The sequence below is a fragment of the Salvelinus namaycush genome, chromosome 15, assembly GCF_016432855.1.
Source record: "Salvelinus namaycush isolate Seneca chromosome 15, SaNama_1.0, whole genome shotgun sequence".
NCBI lineage: Eukaryota > Metazoa > Chordata > Actinopteri > Salmoniformes > Salmonidae > Salvelinus > Salvelinus namaycush.
Window position 1 is genome coordinate 37,822,768 of NC_052321.1, and position 18,153 is coordinate 37,840,920.

Consider the following 18,153-nt stretch of genomic DNA (forward strand, 5'->3'; position numbering starts at 1 on the left):
TGGAGTGTCTGCCATACCTCTACAACCCTGGGCCTGAGGTAACAGTGGATGAGCATCTGGTTCCATTCAGAGGTATGGAGAGGTCCATTCAGAGGTATATCATATCTGTAATGTAATTTTCACTGTTCATTTTATTATGTATTGCTGTAATATCATTGATTTGTGTGATTGTTTTCTGTGACACTGATACTAATTACTGATAGTAATCTCTTTCGTCTAAAGGTCACCGTCCTTTCCTGCAGTATATGCCTGTGACGCACAATCCAGCTATGCTTGGAAGATGCAAGTCTACACAGGTAATCTGACCAGTGGAGGCCCGGAGATTCGGGATGTGACAGATGGACTGAGGGGGCACAAAGTCACGTGTGACAATTTCTTCACCTCTTATGAACTCAGCCAGCAGCTCCTGTGGAAGAAGATCACCATGGTTGGCACAGTTAGAAAGAACAAGCCTGAGCTCCCCCCTGCACTCCTCGCAACAAGGGGGGAGAGAGGCCTTCTCATCAAAGTTTGCCTTCACCCCCACTCTAGTTTCTTAACTCCCAAAGAGGAACAAGAATGTGGTCCTCCTGAGCACACTGCACAAAACGGCTGAGATCAGTGATCGTGAGGACAGGAAGCCAGCCATCATCCTGGACTACAACCACAACAAAGGAGGCGTGGACAACCTGGACAAGGTGATTGGAACTTACAGCTGCAGGATTATGACTGCCAGCAGGCTCGTGGTCATCTTCCATAACATCATTGATGTTTCCTCATACAATACCTTTGTGATATAGAACAAGATCAACCCTACCTGGATGCCTGATAAACGGGAGGAGGGTGTTCCTGGAGCAGCTGGGAAAGGCACTTGTAACTCCACATATTCAAAGAAGGGAGCGCCTCCCCCGGACAGCAGCCTCTGCAGCGCTTGTGAAAGCTGTTCAGGGGGCTGAATCTTGCCCTGATCCATCTGAGGCTGCAGATAGGGCAGGCAAGAGATGCCAATTCTGCCCCCCAAAGAAGGACTGTAAAACAAATACTATGTGCTGCACATGTGAGTCGATGCACACACACTTGCATACGGTCCTACATGTGCAATGGTTAAAAAATGGGAGAGGATTAGTATTTTGTAGTTGAATTCCTCATTGTACAGTATATATAAGAATATCTCACTATATTGCCAAAAAAAGTTCAAGACTGCTATTGTTTCCCTTCAATAAAATGCATTCAAAACTACTTTCTGCACATTTCTGCTACTTTCTTAGGCTATACAAGTGCCATCTCTTGCTAAATTGTTTACACCTATGCAGTACCTTTAGCAATAATAATGATAATAAACCTCTACTTTAGTAAAGAAAACAATTATGACAGGTGTGTTGTAATAAAAACGAGTGGTGTCCACTGATTAAATGCAGTCTGTCTACATTGTGAAGAGGGAAAACCCAGATATTCAAAGTTTGTGATGAATGACAGGTTGTTTCTTCATGCAAAATAGATTTGGGGTTTAAAATTCAATTAAGCTGCTTTATTTTAGGGGTTTAGTGAAGGCAGGCCATTTTTGACCCTTAGGACAAGGGGAGTATACAGAATGTTAAGGCTACACGTGTTCAGATGTCTCAGATTTTTAAAAACATTTTAACTTTCCAGAAAAGGTACATTGAAAGAAAATGTTTTGTATTGCTTTAATGGCACTCAACCTTATACAATATTTAAATGAAGAAAAAAATAATAAAATCAGTAGTCAGTCACAGTATTTCATGTATTCACATGATAGCTTAGAAATGTTCATAATAGCTTAGAAATGGTCATAATAGTTTAGAATCAAAGGTAAATGACTTGATATGAAACCTTGATAGGAAACCCAGTAAGCTGCAGTAAATTATATTTGTGTCAGTTGTCAGTCACTGCTGTTAGTCCAAGCGCTAGGGTCTGTGGCTTTTGACACACCTGGGGGTATGGAGGATAGGAAAAACCATTTAGAGCATTGTCATTAAGATAATGCTACCCTGAACCTATTGTAATGTTCTAAAGAAGGAATAAATTAAGACTGTAGTAGTATAGAAGGTCACTCACTGCCATGCGCTGCTGCTTGCGGAGCTGTGTGAGTCTGAGCAGGTCCATGGCATACAGCCTCTGTTAGAGGCTGGTTCAGGTCAGTGGCGTACCTCTGGACCAGAGACTGGGGGATTCCATAGCGACCATACTGCAGGTGGAGATGGGTCAGAGTGAAACACTGGGCTTAAAGGGGCAACATTGTGGGTCCGTCCCAAATTAGACCCTATTCCCTATATAGTGCACTACTTTTGACTAGAGCCCTATGGGCCCTGGCCAAAAGTAGTGCACTATATAGGGAATAGGGTGCCATTTGTGAGGAAGCCAGTGAATGTGTTGTGTACCCTTTTGCATGTAGACAGCACTGTACATTTACATTACATTTAAGTCATTTAGCAGACGCTCTTATCCAGAGCGACTTACAAATTGGAAAGTTCATACATATTCATCCTGTGGATACCTTATGTAACTGAACACAGTACTTACATTGACACACATTGAAATGTATGAGCATAGTACTGCTGCTTAATCCTGAGTGAACATAGTGCTACTTAGCCCCCATAGTACTTAGTACTGCATGAGCATAGTACTACCATAGTACTACTACCAGTAGTGTATAATTGTGGTGAGGGCGTACCTTGTCAGAGAAGGGCTCCGCTGTCAGATCTATCCCCTCTGACTCCAGTCTTTCCTCCAGGAGGGGTCCCAGCTTGACTGACCTGACAGGCATAGTTTCCATTCCCCCAGCAGGCTGCGTCATGTGGACTTCAGACTGGAGAGGAGAGTCTGCAAGGTCACAGTCTGAGATACAGGTTTGGGTTGCCGGGTCTGAGCTGCACGGTTGGGTTGTTGCCTCTGTAATAACTTCATCCTTTAAAGAGGTGCCATCTAAAGAGAAGAGCTTATAGGCACTACCACCGTCACTGGTCATTGCTGGGGGTGATGATGGTATACATGGGTTTGACAGGAAAGGCTTGGCTGAACGATGCTTGGGCCTACGTCCTGGTGCTGGAGTGGATATTTTGAGGTGTGTGTATGGAAGGAGGTCTGTTAACCTGGGAACTCCCATGTCCAACTCTAACGTATCAGACAGAACACTACAAGGTGAGGTGAGCAGTGGTTGTGAGGACAGGAAAGATCCTTCAGAGTGTGTCGACAACTGCTGTAGGGCCTCCTCTTGTGTAGGGTAGCCCTGTCCCTTAGCCTTGGACATGGTGTTATGAGCTGGCGTCATGTCTTCCAGGGTGTGGAGCTCAGTGGTGTAGAGGCCCTGGTCTGAGTGAAGCTCCCCCAGGGGGAGCTGCCCCAGGGCTGTGGGAGAAGGCTTACCTGCCAGGCCCAGGTTACCACAGCTCCAGCTCCTCAGTGGCATGGCTCTGTGGGTGTGACTGCGATGGCTCTGGCTCTGGCTTCTGCCTGGGCTCAGAAGGTTGCAGCTGGTCACGGAGGCTCCTAGAGATGGTAAGGTAGTGGACTGGTGCTCTGGTCTGGTCTGTAAGGTGGTCTTGCTGGGGTGGATCAGGGGGAGGCTGGGGTGGGTCGGGGTGAGGGGGAGACCGGGGGACTCTGGGGATGGGAGGTGACTGGATTGAAAACCGGACGAGGACCTGCTCATGGAAGAAGACGTCTTTTTGCCCCTCCCTCCTGAAACAAACAGGTACAGGTGTGTGCATAATGCACATAATTTGTTACTTATTTTATTATATGAAGCTCTTTCCAGAGGAAAATAGAAATACATGAGGAACAGAAAATAAAAAAAGAAGAGTATTTATTGAATTGTGAAAGTTGACTGGTATACAATGGTTGTCAGGTAGGAATTGATAGTGAGTGAAATGAAAGGAGGCAGAAATAAGCAGGTAGACAGGCCGGTCTAGTACATCACTGAGTAGTTTATTCCATCCCCGGGCTCTCACTCGGACAGTGGCACACTTCAGAACTGCTCAAAGACTGTCGTTATGTCCCAATGGGCACCCTATTACCTATGTAGTGCACTATGGGCCTTGGTCAAAAGGAAAAAGGTGCCATTTGGGACTTGACCTAATATATCTCAGCCAGTATTGCTCCTAGCATCAGAAGTGCTATGGGAAGATTGCAATGAGCTGTATTTAACACAGATTTGAAGGTTTCCTCAACTCTAATACACAGCTTATATCTTAGACATTTTAATCATTTGTTTCAGTCACAACTATGCATTTTGATGCGCCCACAATTATTGCACAACAAAAATGTTGCGCCCCCATTTTGCCAAGTATAATTGAACCATTTAGTAAATCTTAAAATTATTTGCATAATGCAGGTCTGTATTTAAGCACATCATAAAATATTGTGCAACATATGGTTCTGAACTAGAAAAATATACACACAAAAACAGCAAAAATCGAGAGAGAAATATACAAGTGTGGAAAATACTCGACGTCAAACTCTCCACAGAGGCTGTTGACATTCACAACAGCCTACAAAAATCAGCACCATTCCTTATGCTATACATGATTTTAAAGACTAAACCCAAAGCAAACAACCACAATAAGAATGATATATAAGCAAGCTTTCACAGTAAATATGTAAGTAGTACTGACAAAGAATTTATTTTTTAAACTACAGCTTATCGTCACACCTTTGGTTCAACAGTCACCATTTTCAGCAAATGCAAAACCACCATCACGCAGTACACGAAGACAAAACTCTTCCTGTATAGGTCTAGAAACAGTCCTACGGAACACATACAGTAGTACAGGTCTCTGAAAATAATTTAGTTACTGAGTGAGTGTAAAAGAGTTAGCTGTCCTCTCCCTGTCTTTTCTACACAGGCAGAGATATATACCATCCCATCAGTTCAGTTCTTCCCCGTTTTCAATGACGGGAAAATACATTTTTGCAACCAAAAAATTCAGTCAGAAGATCAGTGCCTGTATTCAAAAAGCTCTGCGTAAGAGTGCTGATCTAGGATCAGGTCCCCCTGCTGTCTATATAATCGTATTCATTAGATCTAAAACGCAAAACTGATCCAAAATCAGTCCAAAATTAGGAGCCCATAGCCTTTAGATAGAGAATGAGGTGGTTGGAGAAGACCCATGGCAGCAAGAAGAGGATGAAGAAGAGGAGAGTCAGAGTCAAGTCAGGCTGTCGTTACCATTCTCCAGATTCTCGTTGCTCTCATAGCAGCCAGAGTCTCGTGGGGAGTCCCCCAGGAGGCCCCGGCGGTCCAGTAACAGCTTCTCCTGACAACCCCCTGTCTGGCTGCTACGGTCCGGGTCGCTGCTACCTGTAGGACACAGCAACACCAGCAGAAGGACGTCAACGGAACGGAGTCAAACGTGGTTTCCATGTTTGAAAATGTTCCATTTATTCCACTCCAGCCATTACAACGAGCCAGTCCTCTTACAGCTCCTCCCACCAGCATCCTCTGGTGTCTATGTTCGTTTCTGTGTGTGTGTACTAACCGTCGTACTCCTGCAGAAGCTCCACAGCGGTGAGCAGCACAGCCCTGTGTTGAGGATCTCCGATGTCAAGCTCGTCTAGATCCTCCTCTTCCAGAAGCTTAAAGGTATCCAGGTCCTCATAGCCGTTGAAGAGGAAAGTGGGCAGGTGCTCCTGGGGCAAAGGATAGGGGAAGGCTTTGGTCACGTAGTCAACACACACACACAGTCATGGCTTTAGAAGCTTCTGATAGGCTAATTGACATAATTTGAGTCAATTGGAGGTGTACCTGTGGATTTATTTCAAGACCTACAGTTGAAGTCGGAAGTTTACATACATCTAAGCCAAATACATTTAAACTCAGTTTTTCACAATTCCTGACATTTAATCCTAGAAACAATTCCCTGTCTTCGGTCAGTTAGGATCACCACTTTATTTTAAGAATGTGAAATGTCAGAATAATAGTAGAGAGAATTATTTCTTTCATCACATTCCCAGTGGGTCAGAAGTTTACATACACTCAATTAGTATTTGGTAGCATTTCCTTTAAAATTGCTTAACTTTGGTCAAACGTTTCGGGTAGCCTTCCACAATAAGTTGGGTGAATTTTGGCCCATTCCTCCTGACAGAGCTGGTGTAACTGAGTCATGTTTGTAGGCCTCCTTGCTCGCACACGCTTTTTCAGTTCATCCCACAAATTTTCTATAGGATTGAGGTCAGGGCTTTGTGATGGCCACTTCAATACCTTGAGTTTGTTGTCCTTAGGCCATTTTGCCACAACTTTGGAAGTATGCTTGGGGTCATTGTCCATTTGGAAGACCCATTTGCGACCAAGCTTTAACTTCCTGACTGATGTCTGGAGATGTTGCTTCAATATATCCACATAATTTCCCCTCATGATGCCATCTATTTTGTGAAGTGCACCAGATCCTCCTGCAGCAAAGCACCCTCACAACATGATGCTGCCACCCCCGTGCTCCACGGTTGGGATGGTTCTTCAGCTTGCAAGCCTCCCACTTTATCCTCCAAACATAACGATGGTCATTATGGCCAAGCAGTTCTATTTTTGTTTCATCATACCAGAGGACATTTCTCCAAAAAGTATGATCTTTGTCCCCATGTGCAGTTACAAACTGTAGTTTGGCTTTTTTATGGTGGTTTTGGAGCAGTGGCTTCTTCCTTGCTGAGCGGCCTTTCAGGTTATGTCGATATAGGACTCGTATTACTGTGGATATAGATACTTTTGTACCGGTGCTTCTACACCTGCATTGCTTGCTGTTTGGGGTTTTAGGCTAGGTTTCTGTACAGCACTTCGAGATATTAGCTGATGTACGAAGGGCTATATAAAATAAACTTGATTGATTGATTGGAGGTCTACAAAAAAATTATTTGGCTGATTTCTTTTGATTTTCCTATGATGTCAAGCAAAGAGGCACTGAGTTTGAAGGTAGGTCCTGAAATACATCCAACGGTACACCTCCAATTGACTCAAATGATGTCAATTAGCCTATCAGAAGCTTCTAAAGCATGACATCGTTTCCTGGAATTTTCCAAGCTGTTTAAAGGCACAGTCAACTTAGTGTATGTAAACTTCTGACCCACTGGAATTGTGATACAGTGAATTATAACTGATATATTCTGTCTGTAAATAATTGTTGGAAAAATGACTTGTGTCATGCACAAAGTAGATGTCCTAACTGACTTGCCAAAACTATAGTTTGTTAACAAGAAATTTGTGGAGTGGTTGAAAAAGGAGTTTTAATGACTACAACCTAAGTGTATGTAAATTTCCGACTTCAACTCTATATATCACAAGAGGAGGAGGATATTAACAGCATTCAAGTGTGTGAGTGTCTACAATTACTGTAGGGTTGTTACTATGAGGTTGAGTGTGTGAGTTTGTCTGTGTTTATAGTGTACAAGTCTAGTCATTACTTTGAGGTTGATGCGTTCCAGGAGTTCCTCTACAGAGGTGGGTTTGGGCTGCTGTCCCTTCCTCCTCCGTCGGGTGTGTTTAGGTTTGTCTTCCTCCTCAGCCAGAACGTCCACGTAGATGAACTTAAATGTTCCCACCTTACTGTTCAGCAGGCCCATCCACGTCCCCATTGGAGGCTTGCTGATGATGTCAATCACATCACCTCTCTGCAAAACAAGAACAAACACTGTGATTGGTCCATTTGGATAATGATAACATATATATATGTGTGTGTGTGTGTGTGTGTGTGTGTGTGTGTGTGTGTGTGTGTGTGTGTGTGTGTGTGTGTGTGTGTGCGCATTACCTTCAGTTTGAGAGAGTCAGTGTCGTAGGGGCTGGGGGTGAAGTCAGTGTGCACCATAGCTCGACCACAGAAGGGTCCTCTGTAGGGAAGTTCATCCTCCTCTCCATCCTCAGACTTCACACTCTCTCGGTTGCTGTTGGAGGAGTCTGTGGTGCCCACTGTCTGACCACCTGCAGACAACAAGAGATGAGAGGGTCATTCAAAGGATCTAAACCACATCGAGATCTCTGGAAAATGAACATGCAAGAGTTGTCTGTTCTGCCTGCTGGTCACTGTAAATAACAGCTACACTTTGGAATTAAGCTGAGTATAGGCCACATACAAGACAAATAAATGTGGACCCAGACAGACCCCCAACACCTACCCCCAAACACAGGTGGTACTTACTCATGGAGCTCTGTCCGCTGAGGGAGCTCCTCAGGCTCTCCACTGACCCTCCAGCCTTCAGCTTGGGTTTCTCCAGTGAGTCTGTGTCTGTGTGGCTGTGGGGGGACTGGGGCCCGCTGGACATACGGTCTGGGCTTAACTGGAAGGCAAGAAGACGAAACTACAGATTTATTACATGGTTACTACACGTTCCCTCCAGCTTAATCTCTCAATCGTCATGAACCAACTCCAACGAATTGCCACCAGGGACACGAGCTAGATTGTAAGTACGGTTTGACCAATGGGTCATTTTGCGTACGATTTGCATCAAGTCTGACGTACCTGTTCAGAGAGAGCGCAGTGGTATCTCTTGGAGATGCGTTTTCTCATGGTTTCTTTCACGGACTTCACTTTCTTGCCCAAAGAGATTCGATGGTTCGTCTGTGGAGACTTGACTATGCCTTTCACACTGGCATCCCCATCTTTGTTCTAAAATTAGTATGAAGTATGGGAGGTCTGGAAACAAAAGCATTGGAAAACAAAAAAATCCCAACTCAATGATTCAACTGATTGTTAAACTACTTACAGTGAGTTCCTGATCTCCGGTGACCATGTGCAGAGACCGGTTGGTCAGATCAAACCCACCAAAGCTACAGGTTCTCTGTGACACAAAGGAGGAAATCAATAAACCACCTTAAAACTATCACTTCCAAATGGAGATATTGACAGGTTCATCAAACCAAGCACATGCGACAGTGTGGTTCATTGTGACGATAGTTTTGACGATAGTTTTGGACTGAGTGAACATCCAACCGGTCCTAGCCTGTTCCCAGATCTGTTTGTGCTCATGCCAACTCAATTGCTGTCATTGTCAAGCCAAACATTACAATTCCATAAGGAGTTGGCAAGGGAGCAGAAACAGACTGGCACCCAGGCTAAACTGTCCCTGACTAAAGATATAGAAACTACACAGTGCATACACTAATTCCTAAACGGCACCCTATTCCCTATATAGTGTTCTGCTTTTGACAAGAGCCATGTTGGTAGTGCACTATATAGAGAATAGGTTGCCATTTGGGATCCGGCCAAACATTACTCACCCCATGGTAGCTGAGTGGGCCGATTACTCTCCTAATCTCTCCAACCGTGACTGACCGGGCCATCCTGGGTCCATCCTCTCCACCACCAACCTCTATCTCTGACAGGGAGGAACCACTACCCCCGGCCCTCACGTCGCCGCTGGGGCCTGTGTCCGGGTATCTCCCTGGGCTACAGGCTGGGCTGGATCCTCCTACATCATCAGGTAAAAGGAGAGAATGTGCTCAACTCTTATCATCTTGCTTAAAACAAATGAAGGGTGCTTGGAACCAAAAAAAGATCACATCAAAAATAACTGGGATATAAGTAGCAATTGAAGCTTAGTTTCAATTTTGTCATAGCAACACATCTTAATAGAAAGGGTTATTGTCCTGAAGAAAATTGTGACTTTCTTCACCTGTCTTACTGAAGGCTGTGGACAGTCGCTGGCTGGTGCTGGAGACTGTATCCAGGCTGTGGGTGTGTGTGTTGCTGCTGCAGGTGTCCAAGGAGGAGGAGGAGGGGGAGGTGGTCAGGCTGTCCGAGTCTCGGAGGTCATAAGTCAGCTGGTCGCGCAAGGCGGAGGCCAGGGAGTCATCGTGGTGAAACCGGCCAGACTGCTTCTTCTGAACCCCAGAGTACAGGGACAGAGAGGACATGGCATCACCCGGGACAGGCCCGACCATACTCAGAGACTCTGGGAGGGACAGGGGAGGTGACAGGAGTAAGGACAGGTTTGTGGCAGAGTCAGGGAATCGCAAGACAATGTGATGTGTAATGGATGACAACTCAACTTGGATTAGTAGTAGTAGTCTTTTTTTTAAACAAGCCAAGTGAAGACCTCTAGAGAACAACAACAGTTTATTGGCTATAGACTACAGACTATTTAAAGGTTCACATCTGGACCCTAATGTTACTTGTCCAAATCATATCTGGTGCACTATGGTCTTGCCCTAATCTTCACCCTACACTTGTTGAAAAAAAGGTGCTATCTAGAACCAAAAAAGGTTCTTTGGCTGTCCCTATAGGAGAACCCTTTGAAGAACCCCTTTTGGTTCCAGGTAGAACCCTTTTAGTTTCAGGTAGAACCCTTTCCACATAGGGTTCTCAATAGGGTTCTCCTATGGGGACTAAGAGTGTTTGGGCTTGTCATTAGACTCCTGCAGTGACCCTTCTCACCGTCAGACCCAGGCTTCTTGGACTCGTCGATCCTGAGGAGTTTCCTGCGGACCCTACGACTGGAGCTGACCAGCTTATGGAGCCGTCTGAACGTCCCGGACTCCTCCTGTTCACCATCCGACTGCTCACATGACTGAAGAGAACAGACGAACCGGGTTGGAAGGAGAGGAGACCCAGTTAAAAGTGGGTAAGGATGATAAAGAGTCAAGTCGGTAGCTCTGATGCCTTAAAACTAGGAAAATGGAACCTGTGACAATAATGTACATTTGAATGTTTATTTGACCTGTTTATAAGTGAAGTTAGTATTAGTACGATTCCTCACCCTTTCCGAGAAATGCATAATGTGAACATAGCTCTATTATTGTTAAGGTAGAGACTGCATGCAGCATATGACCTCAATATAAATAATGAAGTATCTAACCAGAGTGTAGACCTGCGGTCTATGTATAGGCACTGTGGTCGGCCTGTTTGACTCAGGGGTTTGTGCTAGAAAACGGAAGGTGTGCAAGCTGGAATACCCCATCTACATGAAAAAAGGTCAGAGCAGTTAGAAGTGTCAGACCAAAATACCATCTCATATGTAGTGCCTGGGACAGTGGTCAGAAAAAAAAAACATCAGTTTATTCACAGTGGATCAATAGTTCAGCACGCCACAGCTATAAAATCAGACGCTTTCCCACGCCTTTTTATACGCTTATGATGACATACTGAATGGGCTACAGCTCACCAGAGTTAGTGAGAAAGAAACCATATGTGAAAGCTACAGCTGTGGACCAGAGGAGAAACAGAAACCACGGTTATCATCTCTTAAATATAGCCTAGCAGACATCTGACCACATGGGCTCATCTTGTCACAGATCATCTCATCTTGGTGAGATAAAATGTCCACCGTACAAATATACAGGGGCTTTCATACAGGCTATATCACAGTACGCATAGCATCTTGAACCATTAAATAGAATGCCTATTCTGCCTGTCTAGAGCAGGTTTCATCTTGGCAAAAAAAAGAGATGAGATTAAAAGTATTTGAGAGAGTACTCTATTATTTACAGAACTATAGTTGTAAATTCTTCTTGAGCAAACTCAAAGAATGATAAAGAACAGTTCAAAGTATTTTTCGTAATAATTGGAAGATAAAGTTGAAGTCAGAAGCTGTAGCTACGACATGGAGCCAAGAACTAGCAGGAAAACGAGTGAAGTCTCCAGGAAAATGTGCGTCAATTTAAAGCTCAAAAGCGCCAACACTTTGGTTTTGATGGGGACACGCTACAAACAGAGAATTAGGTTTACGATTATTATTATTTTTAAGTGACAGTGGGAGGATAGAGAAAACGGCCGTGCGAAGAGATGACAGAGCGAGAAACAGAGTGAGGCCATCCAGATGAATCTGAAATATGTGGGCTGGACCTGAGCCCCCTTAATCACCCCGACCATGCAGAAAAGAGCTGTGGCCTGCATAACACAGCACAGTGCTGAATCTACCCACTCACAGCAACACAATAGGGGGTTAGCAGGTGCTTTGACTGGGATGAATAGAGGACTGCCTGTTGGGGAAAGGGCCTGGAGTGGGCAGGTTGCAGGTTACACACACACACAGAGAGACAGAGGGGGGCATAAACACCTCACTAGCCTTGTTAGATGGCAGAACGATGAGCTCATAGGGTATACACCAAACACACCGAATCCATACAGAGCGACACCACTTATATCCGTGAGTTATCAGCGACACTCACGTTGCAGTTGGAGGACTCGTTCACGGTTGGACTGGGAGCATCAGGCCATTCTGTAAGATCAGTGCTGCAGTTCTGTCGGCTCTGGCTCTCAAACTCTTTCAGCTGTGAGGAGGAGAGGGGAGAGAAGAGAGGAGAAGGAGACTCCATAAGTATCCAAATATGGCACTATAAGAGCTAAAGAAGCACAATAAATACGTGATCCAATCAGACTTGTATTCCCTCGTTATAAATCCTACTGAGGTGCTCAATATCCAGTAATTGCAGAGGACTCCTACAGTACATCCTGAGAAGAGAGATCCAGTACAGTATCTGGAGGAAACTACATACAGTAGGAAGACCGGAAGTGACATCGTACCCTTGCCAAGGCCTCCTCCACGCTTATCATCTTCTCCTTGACCATCATCATCAGCTGGATGCGCTCTTCATCACTCATAGTGATGTCACTGGCTACAAAACCTATGTCCTCACCTGGTAAATAGAACACGGGGAATTGAAGAAAAGCCTTTTTCAAATGTTAGGAACAAACTGTGTCTTTAACTAATAGAAACATCAACATGTGTAGATATTTGTAAATATGTATGTACTGTATATATTATAGGTACTTAGTTGTAGCAGTTGTTTTTGTTAGTAATATGTAAATAAATGCACACTATACTTAGTAACAATAATAATATGGCAACTACTGTCTAATAACAATGAAATAATAATACGTATTTTAAACTTACATTTAACAAAAAATTTGTACAACTACTAATAGGCCGACAACTAAGTATATAGTGTGCATTTTTTTTTATACTATTGAAAATGAGATGGTGCATTTCAACACTTATTTATTTATTTTTTAATCACATTTAAATGTATTATTTCCCCCCCCACACCAAATACAAACATATATGAACAACTTCAATGCAAACAACGACTACATCGCTTCTGCCCAGACCCACATGCTCACACACCATCCCTAGTGCCTGCATTGTTCTCCACATGGCCTGAAACTGCACCATTTTCTTTCTCTCCGTAGCCCACGCACTTTCAATAGTTAAATAATACATCGTTTGATTTGTCCATTGTGTTAATGATGGCGGATTCATTGAATTCTACGTTTTTAGTAAAGGTTTTCTCAAGACGAGTGATTAGAAGAGAATCGTCCCACCCATCGGGTATCTCACTACACCCCCATATGACATGTCTGGAAGTATGCAGACAGATTAAAAGTACATTTAGATTGTAATAGTTATGTAATACTCCGCCCACAACTTCCAGACTTCATAGCATTCCCAGAAAGCATGGATTATTGAGTCTTATTAGTTTTACACTTACAACATGACTCTGCCATTGTGCTGTAGAATTTGTGAATTGTGTGTAATAAATTCTATACATTATTTATACTGTATTAAGGGTACATTTTCGTTAACTGTAATTTTGTTAGTTAAGCGCCAACTTTCCCTCCATTTTATGCCAACAATAGTTCTTGTTTCCAATAGTTTATATTTTCTAAGAGATTGTCGGTTGGATAGGCTCTCTGCAAGGTTTTGTATATCTTGCCTGTCATATGAGCATCTTTTTCTGACTCAAATAAGATTCTCTCAAGGTTGCTCGGACATTTCGTGATATGTAACTTAAGTCGCATGTATTTGAAACTGGTCAGTTCAAAATTCCTTTTTAATTCTGTCACAGAAATAAATGTATTTCCTGTTACCAAGTCATTTACGATTTCTATGCCTTTAGTTTTCCATTTGGACCAATTTACCTGTGAATTCTGAAACACTATCAACTTATTGTTCCATAAGGATGTGTTTTTAGGGATGTGATATTGGTTCTTGTAGAATATGTTTCATTTTCTTCCATATTGTTATAGTGTTCTTAACTATGAAGTTAATGTTCTTAGCTTTATCCTTGAAAATACACATGTAAAAAGATTCTGGGGATGAGCATGCGCATCTTCAATATGTACCCATTGTTCCTCTTTGATACATTTAACTAGATGTCGTAAGTAAAAGCCTTTTGTGGCGAGTTGATACAATTTCAAGTCTGGAAGGTTAAAACCACCCTCAGATTTAGGAAGATGTAAAACTTTCCTTTTTAATCCTATGAATTTCATTTGCCCATAAAGTCTTATGACCGAGTATACTTTTTTTAAAAGACTGTATTTTATGGGGTAATTTGTATTACCGAAAATGAATACAAAAACTGTGGGCGCAAAGCTATTTTAAAAGAGGTTTATTCTACCTGTAAGATTTATGGAACGATTATTCCATTTAATTAGATCTGCTTTCATATGGATGAGTAATGGAATACAGTCATCCATACCGTCACTTATTATGCATCGCAAGTATTTTATATTTTTTGTGGTCCACTTAAATGATTGCTGTAGATAGTGAGCTCTTAAAAAAAAAAACCTATTGTCATTATTTTGTTTTTTTATTCGTAAATGTTATATACTGAGATTTTTTTGTATTCTGAAAAGATTTTTTAGCAAAGGGGGCATTGAGTTTTCAATAATGGTCAGGTATATCAGGAGATCTGCAAATACGTTTTGTTTATATTCATGTTTATCGCCGCCCCCGGCACATGCCGTGTGGGATCGAATACCAGTCCCAACTCTCTCCTATACACTATCCCCCTTACCAGTTTTTCCTTCATTTCAGTGCAGTCCCTTTCAATAAAGACATGAAAAATACAAAATGAGATCCAAAATAAACAGATGCAGTGAGAATGGAACACAGTTCCCTGACTTGTGTGATCAGAAATATGTTGGGTAAAGACGGAGGATGGATCCAAAACAAAAACATACTTCTTGTGGTCTGCCGCACGACACCTTTCTGCGACTTCCGGAAATTCTGCCAGAATGACTTGTTTTTCTGTCTCTTTCCGTCCCATTTTCCTAAACAAGGAGGTACAGTAGGGTTTAAAACAGATTTGTTTTTAAACACACTGCCCCATACAATGGCTACCCCTAGCAAACTTTCAAAATATGTAGATGGTTTTTTAAGTTATGCATATGTAGTCATTCCAAAATATAACACATTAAATTGTGTCTCAATTGTGATAAAAACAAAACTGTCCAAGTTCAATCTTCATATGAGGTACTATTGTAGTAAATGTGTAGTCAGACAAAATGACAACAGTTGTGTTTGTAGTTACAATTTAAAATGTCAAGTAATTACATGATATTTGACCAAGACACATCAAACTACAGAACTGATGATGAAAAATATAAGCATACCCTCTGACGCATCCTCAGAACTTGATTTATGCATGGACAACCTAAAAATAAACCAAGATTGAATCAAAAACAAGAGATGGCACAAACAAAAAAAACTATCCAAGAAATAAAAAGATGCAGTCCGGTCACAGACATCATCATCTCACCTGTTCTCCAATGCAATTTTCTTCATTGTACTGCTGCTATCCTACTGTACCGTCTTCGAACAAAACACCCCTTTATCCACTGAGTTCTCTGTCCCTGTTCAAGAATTACATACGCGTGTACTGTCCCTAACAAATATGCACTACCGTATCCCTCACAAACGTGCACTGTCCCTCGTGCCACTGGACCCGGCCAGTACAGTGCAGTGTTAGTGGGGGCCGTTCCCAGCGGTCAGTCCAGATCTGAAAACATCACGCTGTCAGTCTGCTGGACAGAGGTCAGATCACTGAGGCTCTCTCAACAACAATAGAGGCTTTCACACCCCGACTGCCTGGGTTTTACTGACTGCACTCACTTCAACACTACAGCTCTTCACGTGGCCTCCACATTGCCCTCTCGCTCTCATATTTCTCTCTCTCTATCGCTGTTCGGTCTCGCTATCCAACTCTCTCACACTTGCTCTTTCTCTGTCTACCTGTCGGTCTGTCTCCTCACTCTTTCTCTCTCCCGATCTCTCTCCTCTGACATCAGCTGATAGTCTCTAGCATCAGCAACAACTATCATTCCCCATCGACACAGTTCTACAGGTGATCACAAGAGGGTGCCTTGCCTAAAGTCACAGCAAGCCCAGTACTGTACAACCTTTCTCTCAGCAAGATTAGTAGAAATCAAGGCTCTTGTGTTCTGGTAGTTTATGAAGGGAACCACTTCTCAGAGGTGGCTACTCAAAACCAGCATACTGTATAAAGTCATGTTACTTTGAGGTGATTTGGGCTTACTTTTTAGAGCATGCTAACAGGAGCTACTACTTCTCTCATTGTTTTGCACTGAACAATGCTAAAGCTAAGGTGTAACTAGCCAAGTAAACAAACTTAAATCTGGTGTTGCAGACACCCCGCTGACTCAGTGTATAGTACTATGTTATTACTCATTACCCAGATTCCTCCTTTCCTCCCTTATTTCTCTCACTAATTCTCCTGCGTTCACAATATGACCATCTCCAAACACACAATAGGGGGAAGAACAGGACGTTTCCTGTTGGTATACTAGCAGAGGAACACTTCATAAAAGGTGGCTGGAGGTCATCAGGGCAGGAAGTATGAAACATTTCCTCACGCTGACTAGGGGCTGCGTGCCAAATGGCACCCTATTTGACCAGACAGAACCCTATGGGCCTTGGTCAAAAGAAGTGCACTAAATAGTGAATAGGGTGCCATTTGAGACAGGACCTACGGGGATAATGTATGAAAGGGAATGACTGTCTTACTGACTGTCCTGTCCTATGAGGCTCATTGTACAGAAGTGGTGGAAACATACAGTATGTGTTAAATACTAAAACTTTGCATATGTGAAATCTTGTCCTGAATTCCTTACCATCCCACTAAATGTGTCACTACCGAAACATAGTGAAAAGTTGCAATAAAGGGAGAACCATGCACAGTAGCGAATTTTGATACATTTTTGATTACAGATTCATTTTTATTAGCATACAACATTTACCAAATAGTAAAAACAGGACTTTTAAACTGACTTTAAAAATCTTAAAATGTAATTTAGAGAAATACTGTCTCTATTTTTCTCTGTAAAATGTTCAATGTTGATTTTATGAATGAATCCGCAACGTATGGATTGAATGACTTCACATCTAATTATGTTGTTCAATTTTTAAAATGGTCACTTTTCCCATCTTATTTGTGGCAAAATATCAGGCGCGTTGGTAGTGACATTTTGTTCGGTTGTGACCTGTCGTAAACATTTAGAATTTAATTGCTTCCATATCGAATGGGGCACATGTGATTCACATCATTATCACAATCATTAAAAGACACGTCTTTCTTTCTGCGTCTCTGCCTTTTCACTCCTGCCCTCTTGCTCGTGTACCTCTTGTCCCTCTGATAAATATTTCACGAAATTTGACTTACTTTCCCGCTTCCTTCCTTCTAGCATTTATTTCTATATCAGATATTCTTGATATTGCACAGGGTCTGTTTTTAAACTCTGTCCTCTCTGTCTGCTGTACTTTGACATGTTGGCACCTTATGGATGTCCCTGTCCTTCAATAATTCTAAACATAATCAAACATATAAATAATTATCTGTGTGTTTAAATGTAGAACATTTAAGATAAAGAAACAAATGTAAAATAATACAGTGGACTAACAATCAAGAGTCAATCATAAGCTAGGTTTCCATCCAATTGGCAACAGATTTTAATGAAAATATTCTCAAATCTGCATAAAAACAATATGCGCATTTTTCCACCATAGCTGTGTTTCCATCAAATAGACTTGTTGCAGATAAAAGGATGTGCGTGATGACATAGTACACAAAAATACCTTTTGCGGTTAAATTCCCATGTAACTAAAAAAAAAAAAAAAAAGAGCAACTTCCTTCAAACTGTACGCAGAGACATAAAAATCGTATCCACAAATTGGTCTTTCTCAGGGGAAGTAGATTGGATTTGGATTTATTAGGATCCCCATTAGCGACAGCTAGTCTTACTGGGGTCAGACATATAACCAAAAATACCTTGACAAAAGACTTTACAGTTTGCATACATTTAAAAACATTAAGATGTAGTGTGTGTGTGTGCATCTATCAGTTAACACACGTCAGTACACACACACACACAAGTAGGTCACATGGGGGAGAGGCGTTGTGCCGTGAAGTGTTGCTTTATTGTTTTAAAACCAGGTTTG

At 42.4% G+C, this 18,153-nt stretch overlaps 1 protein-coding gene across 1 annotated transcript in view; it reads right to left on the minus strand.

Moving 5' to 3' along the window:
- Positions 1–1,485: 1,485 nt before the first annotated feature.
- Positions 1,486–18,153, minus strand: part of LOC120060501 (SAM and SH3 domain-containing protein 1-like) — a 32,767-nt gene continuing 16,099 nt past the window's right edge. Inside the window, exons 4-20 of the mRNA XM_039009858.1 lie at positions 15,312–15,352; positions 14,880–14,969; positions 12,441–12,553; positions 12,086–12,187; positions 10,353–10,485; positions 9,592–9,870; positions 9,197–9,387; positions 8,683–8,757; positions 8,439–8,585; positions 8,118–8,256; positions 7,731–7,900; positions 7,387–7,593; positions 5,475–5,625; positions 5,165–5,296; positions 2,672–3,678; positions 2,056–2,185; positions 1,486–1,929 (exon numbers count right to left, since the gene is read on the minus strand). Of these exons, the coding sequence (XP_038865786.1) occupies positions 1,880–1,929; positions 2,056–2,185; positions 2,672–3,678; positions 5,165–5,296; positions 5,475–5,625; positions 7,387–7,593; positions 7,731–7,900; positions 8,118–8,256; positions 8,439–8,585; positions 8,683–8,757; positions 9,197–9,387; positions 9,592–9,870; positions 10,353–10,485; positions 12,086–12,187; positions 12,441–12,553; positions 14,880–14,969; positions 15,312–15,352 (3,157 nt within the window). The 3' untranslated portion in view covers positions 1,486–1,879. The remainder of the gene's footprint in view (positions 1,930–2,055; positions 2,186–2,671; positions 3,679–5,164; positions 5,297–5,474; positions 5,626–7,386; positions 7,594–7,730; positions 7,901–8,117; positions 8,257–8,438; positions 8,586–8,682; positions 8,758–9,196; positions 9,388–9,591; positions 9,871–10,352; positions 10,486–12,085; positions 12,188–12,440; positions 12,554–14,879; positions 14,970–15,311; positions 15,353–18,153) is intronic.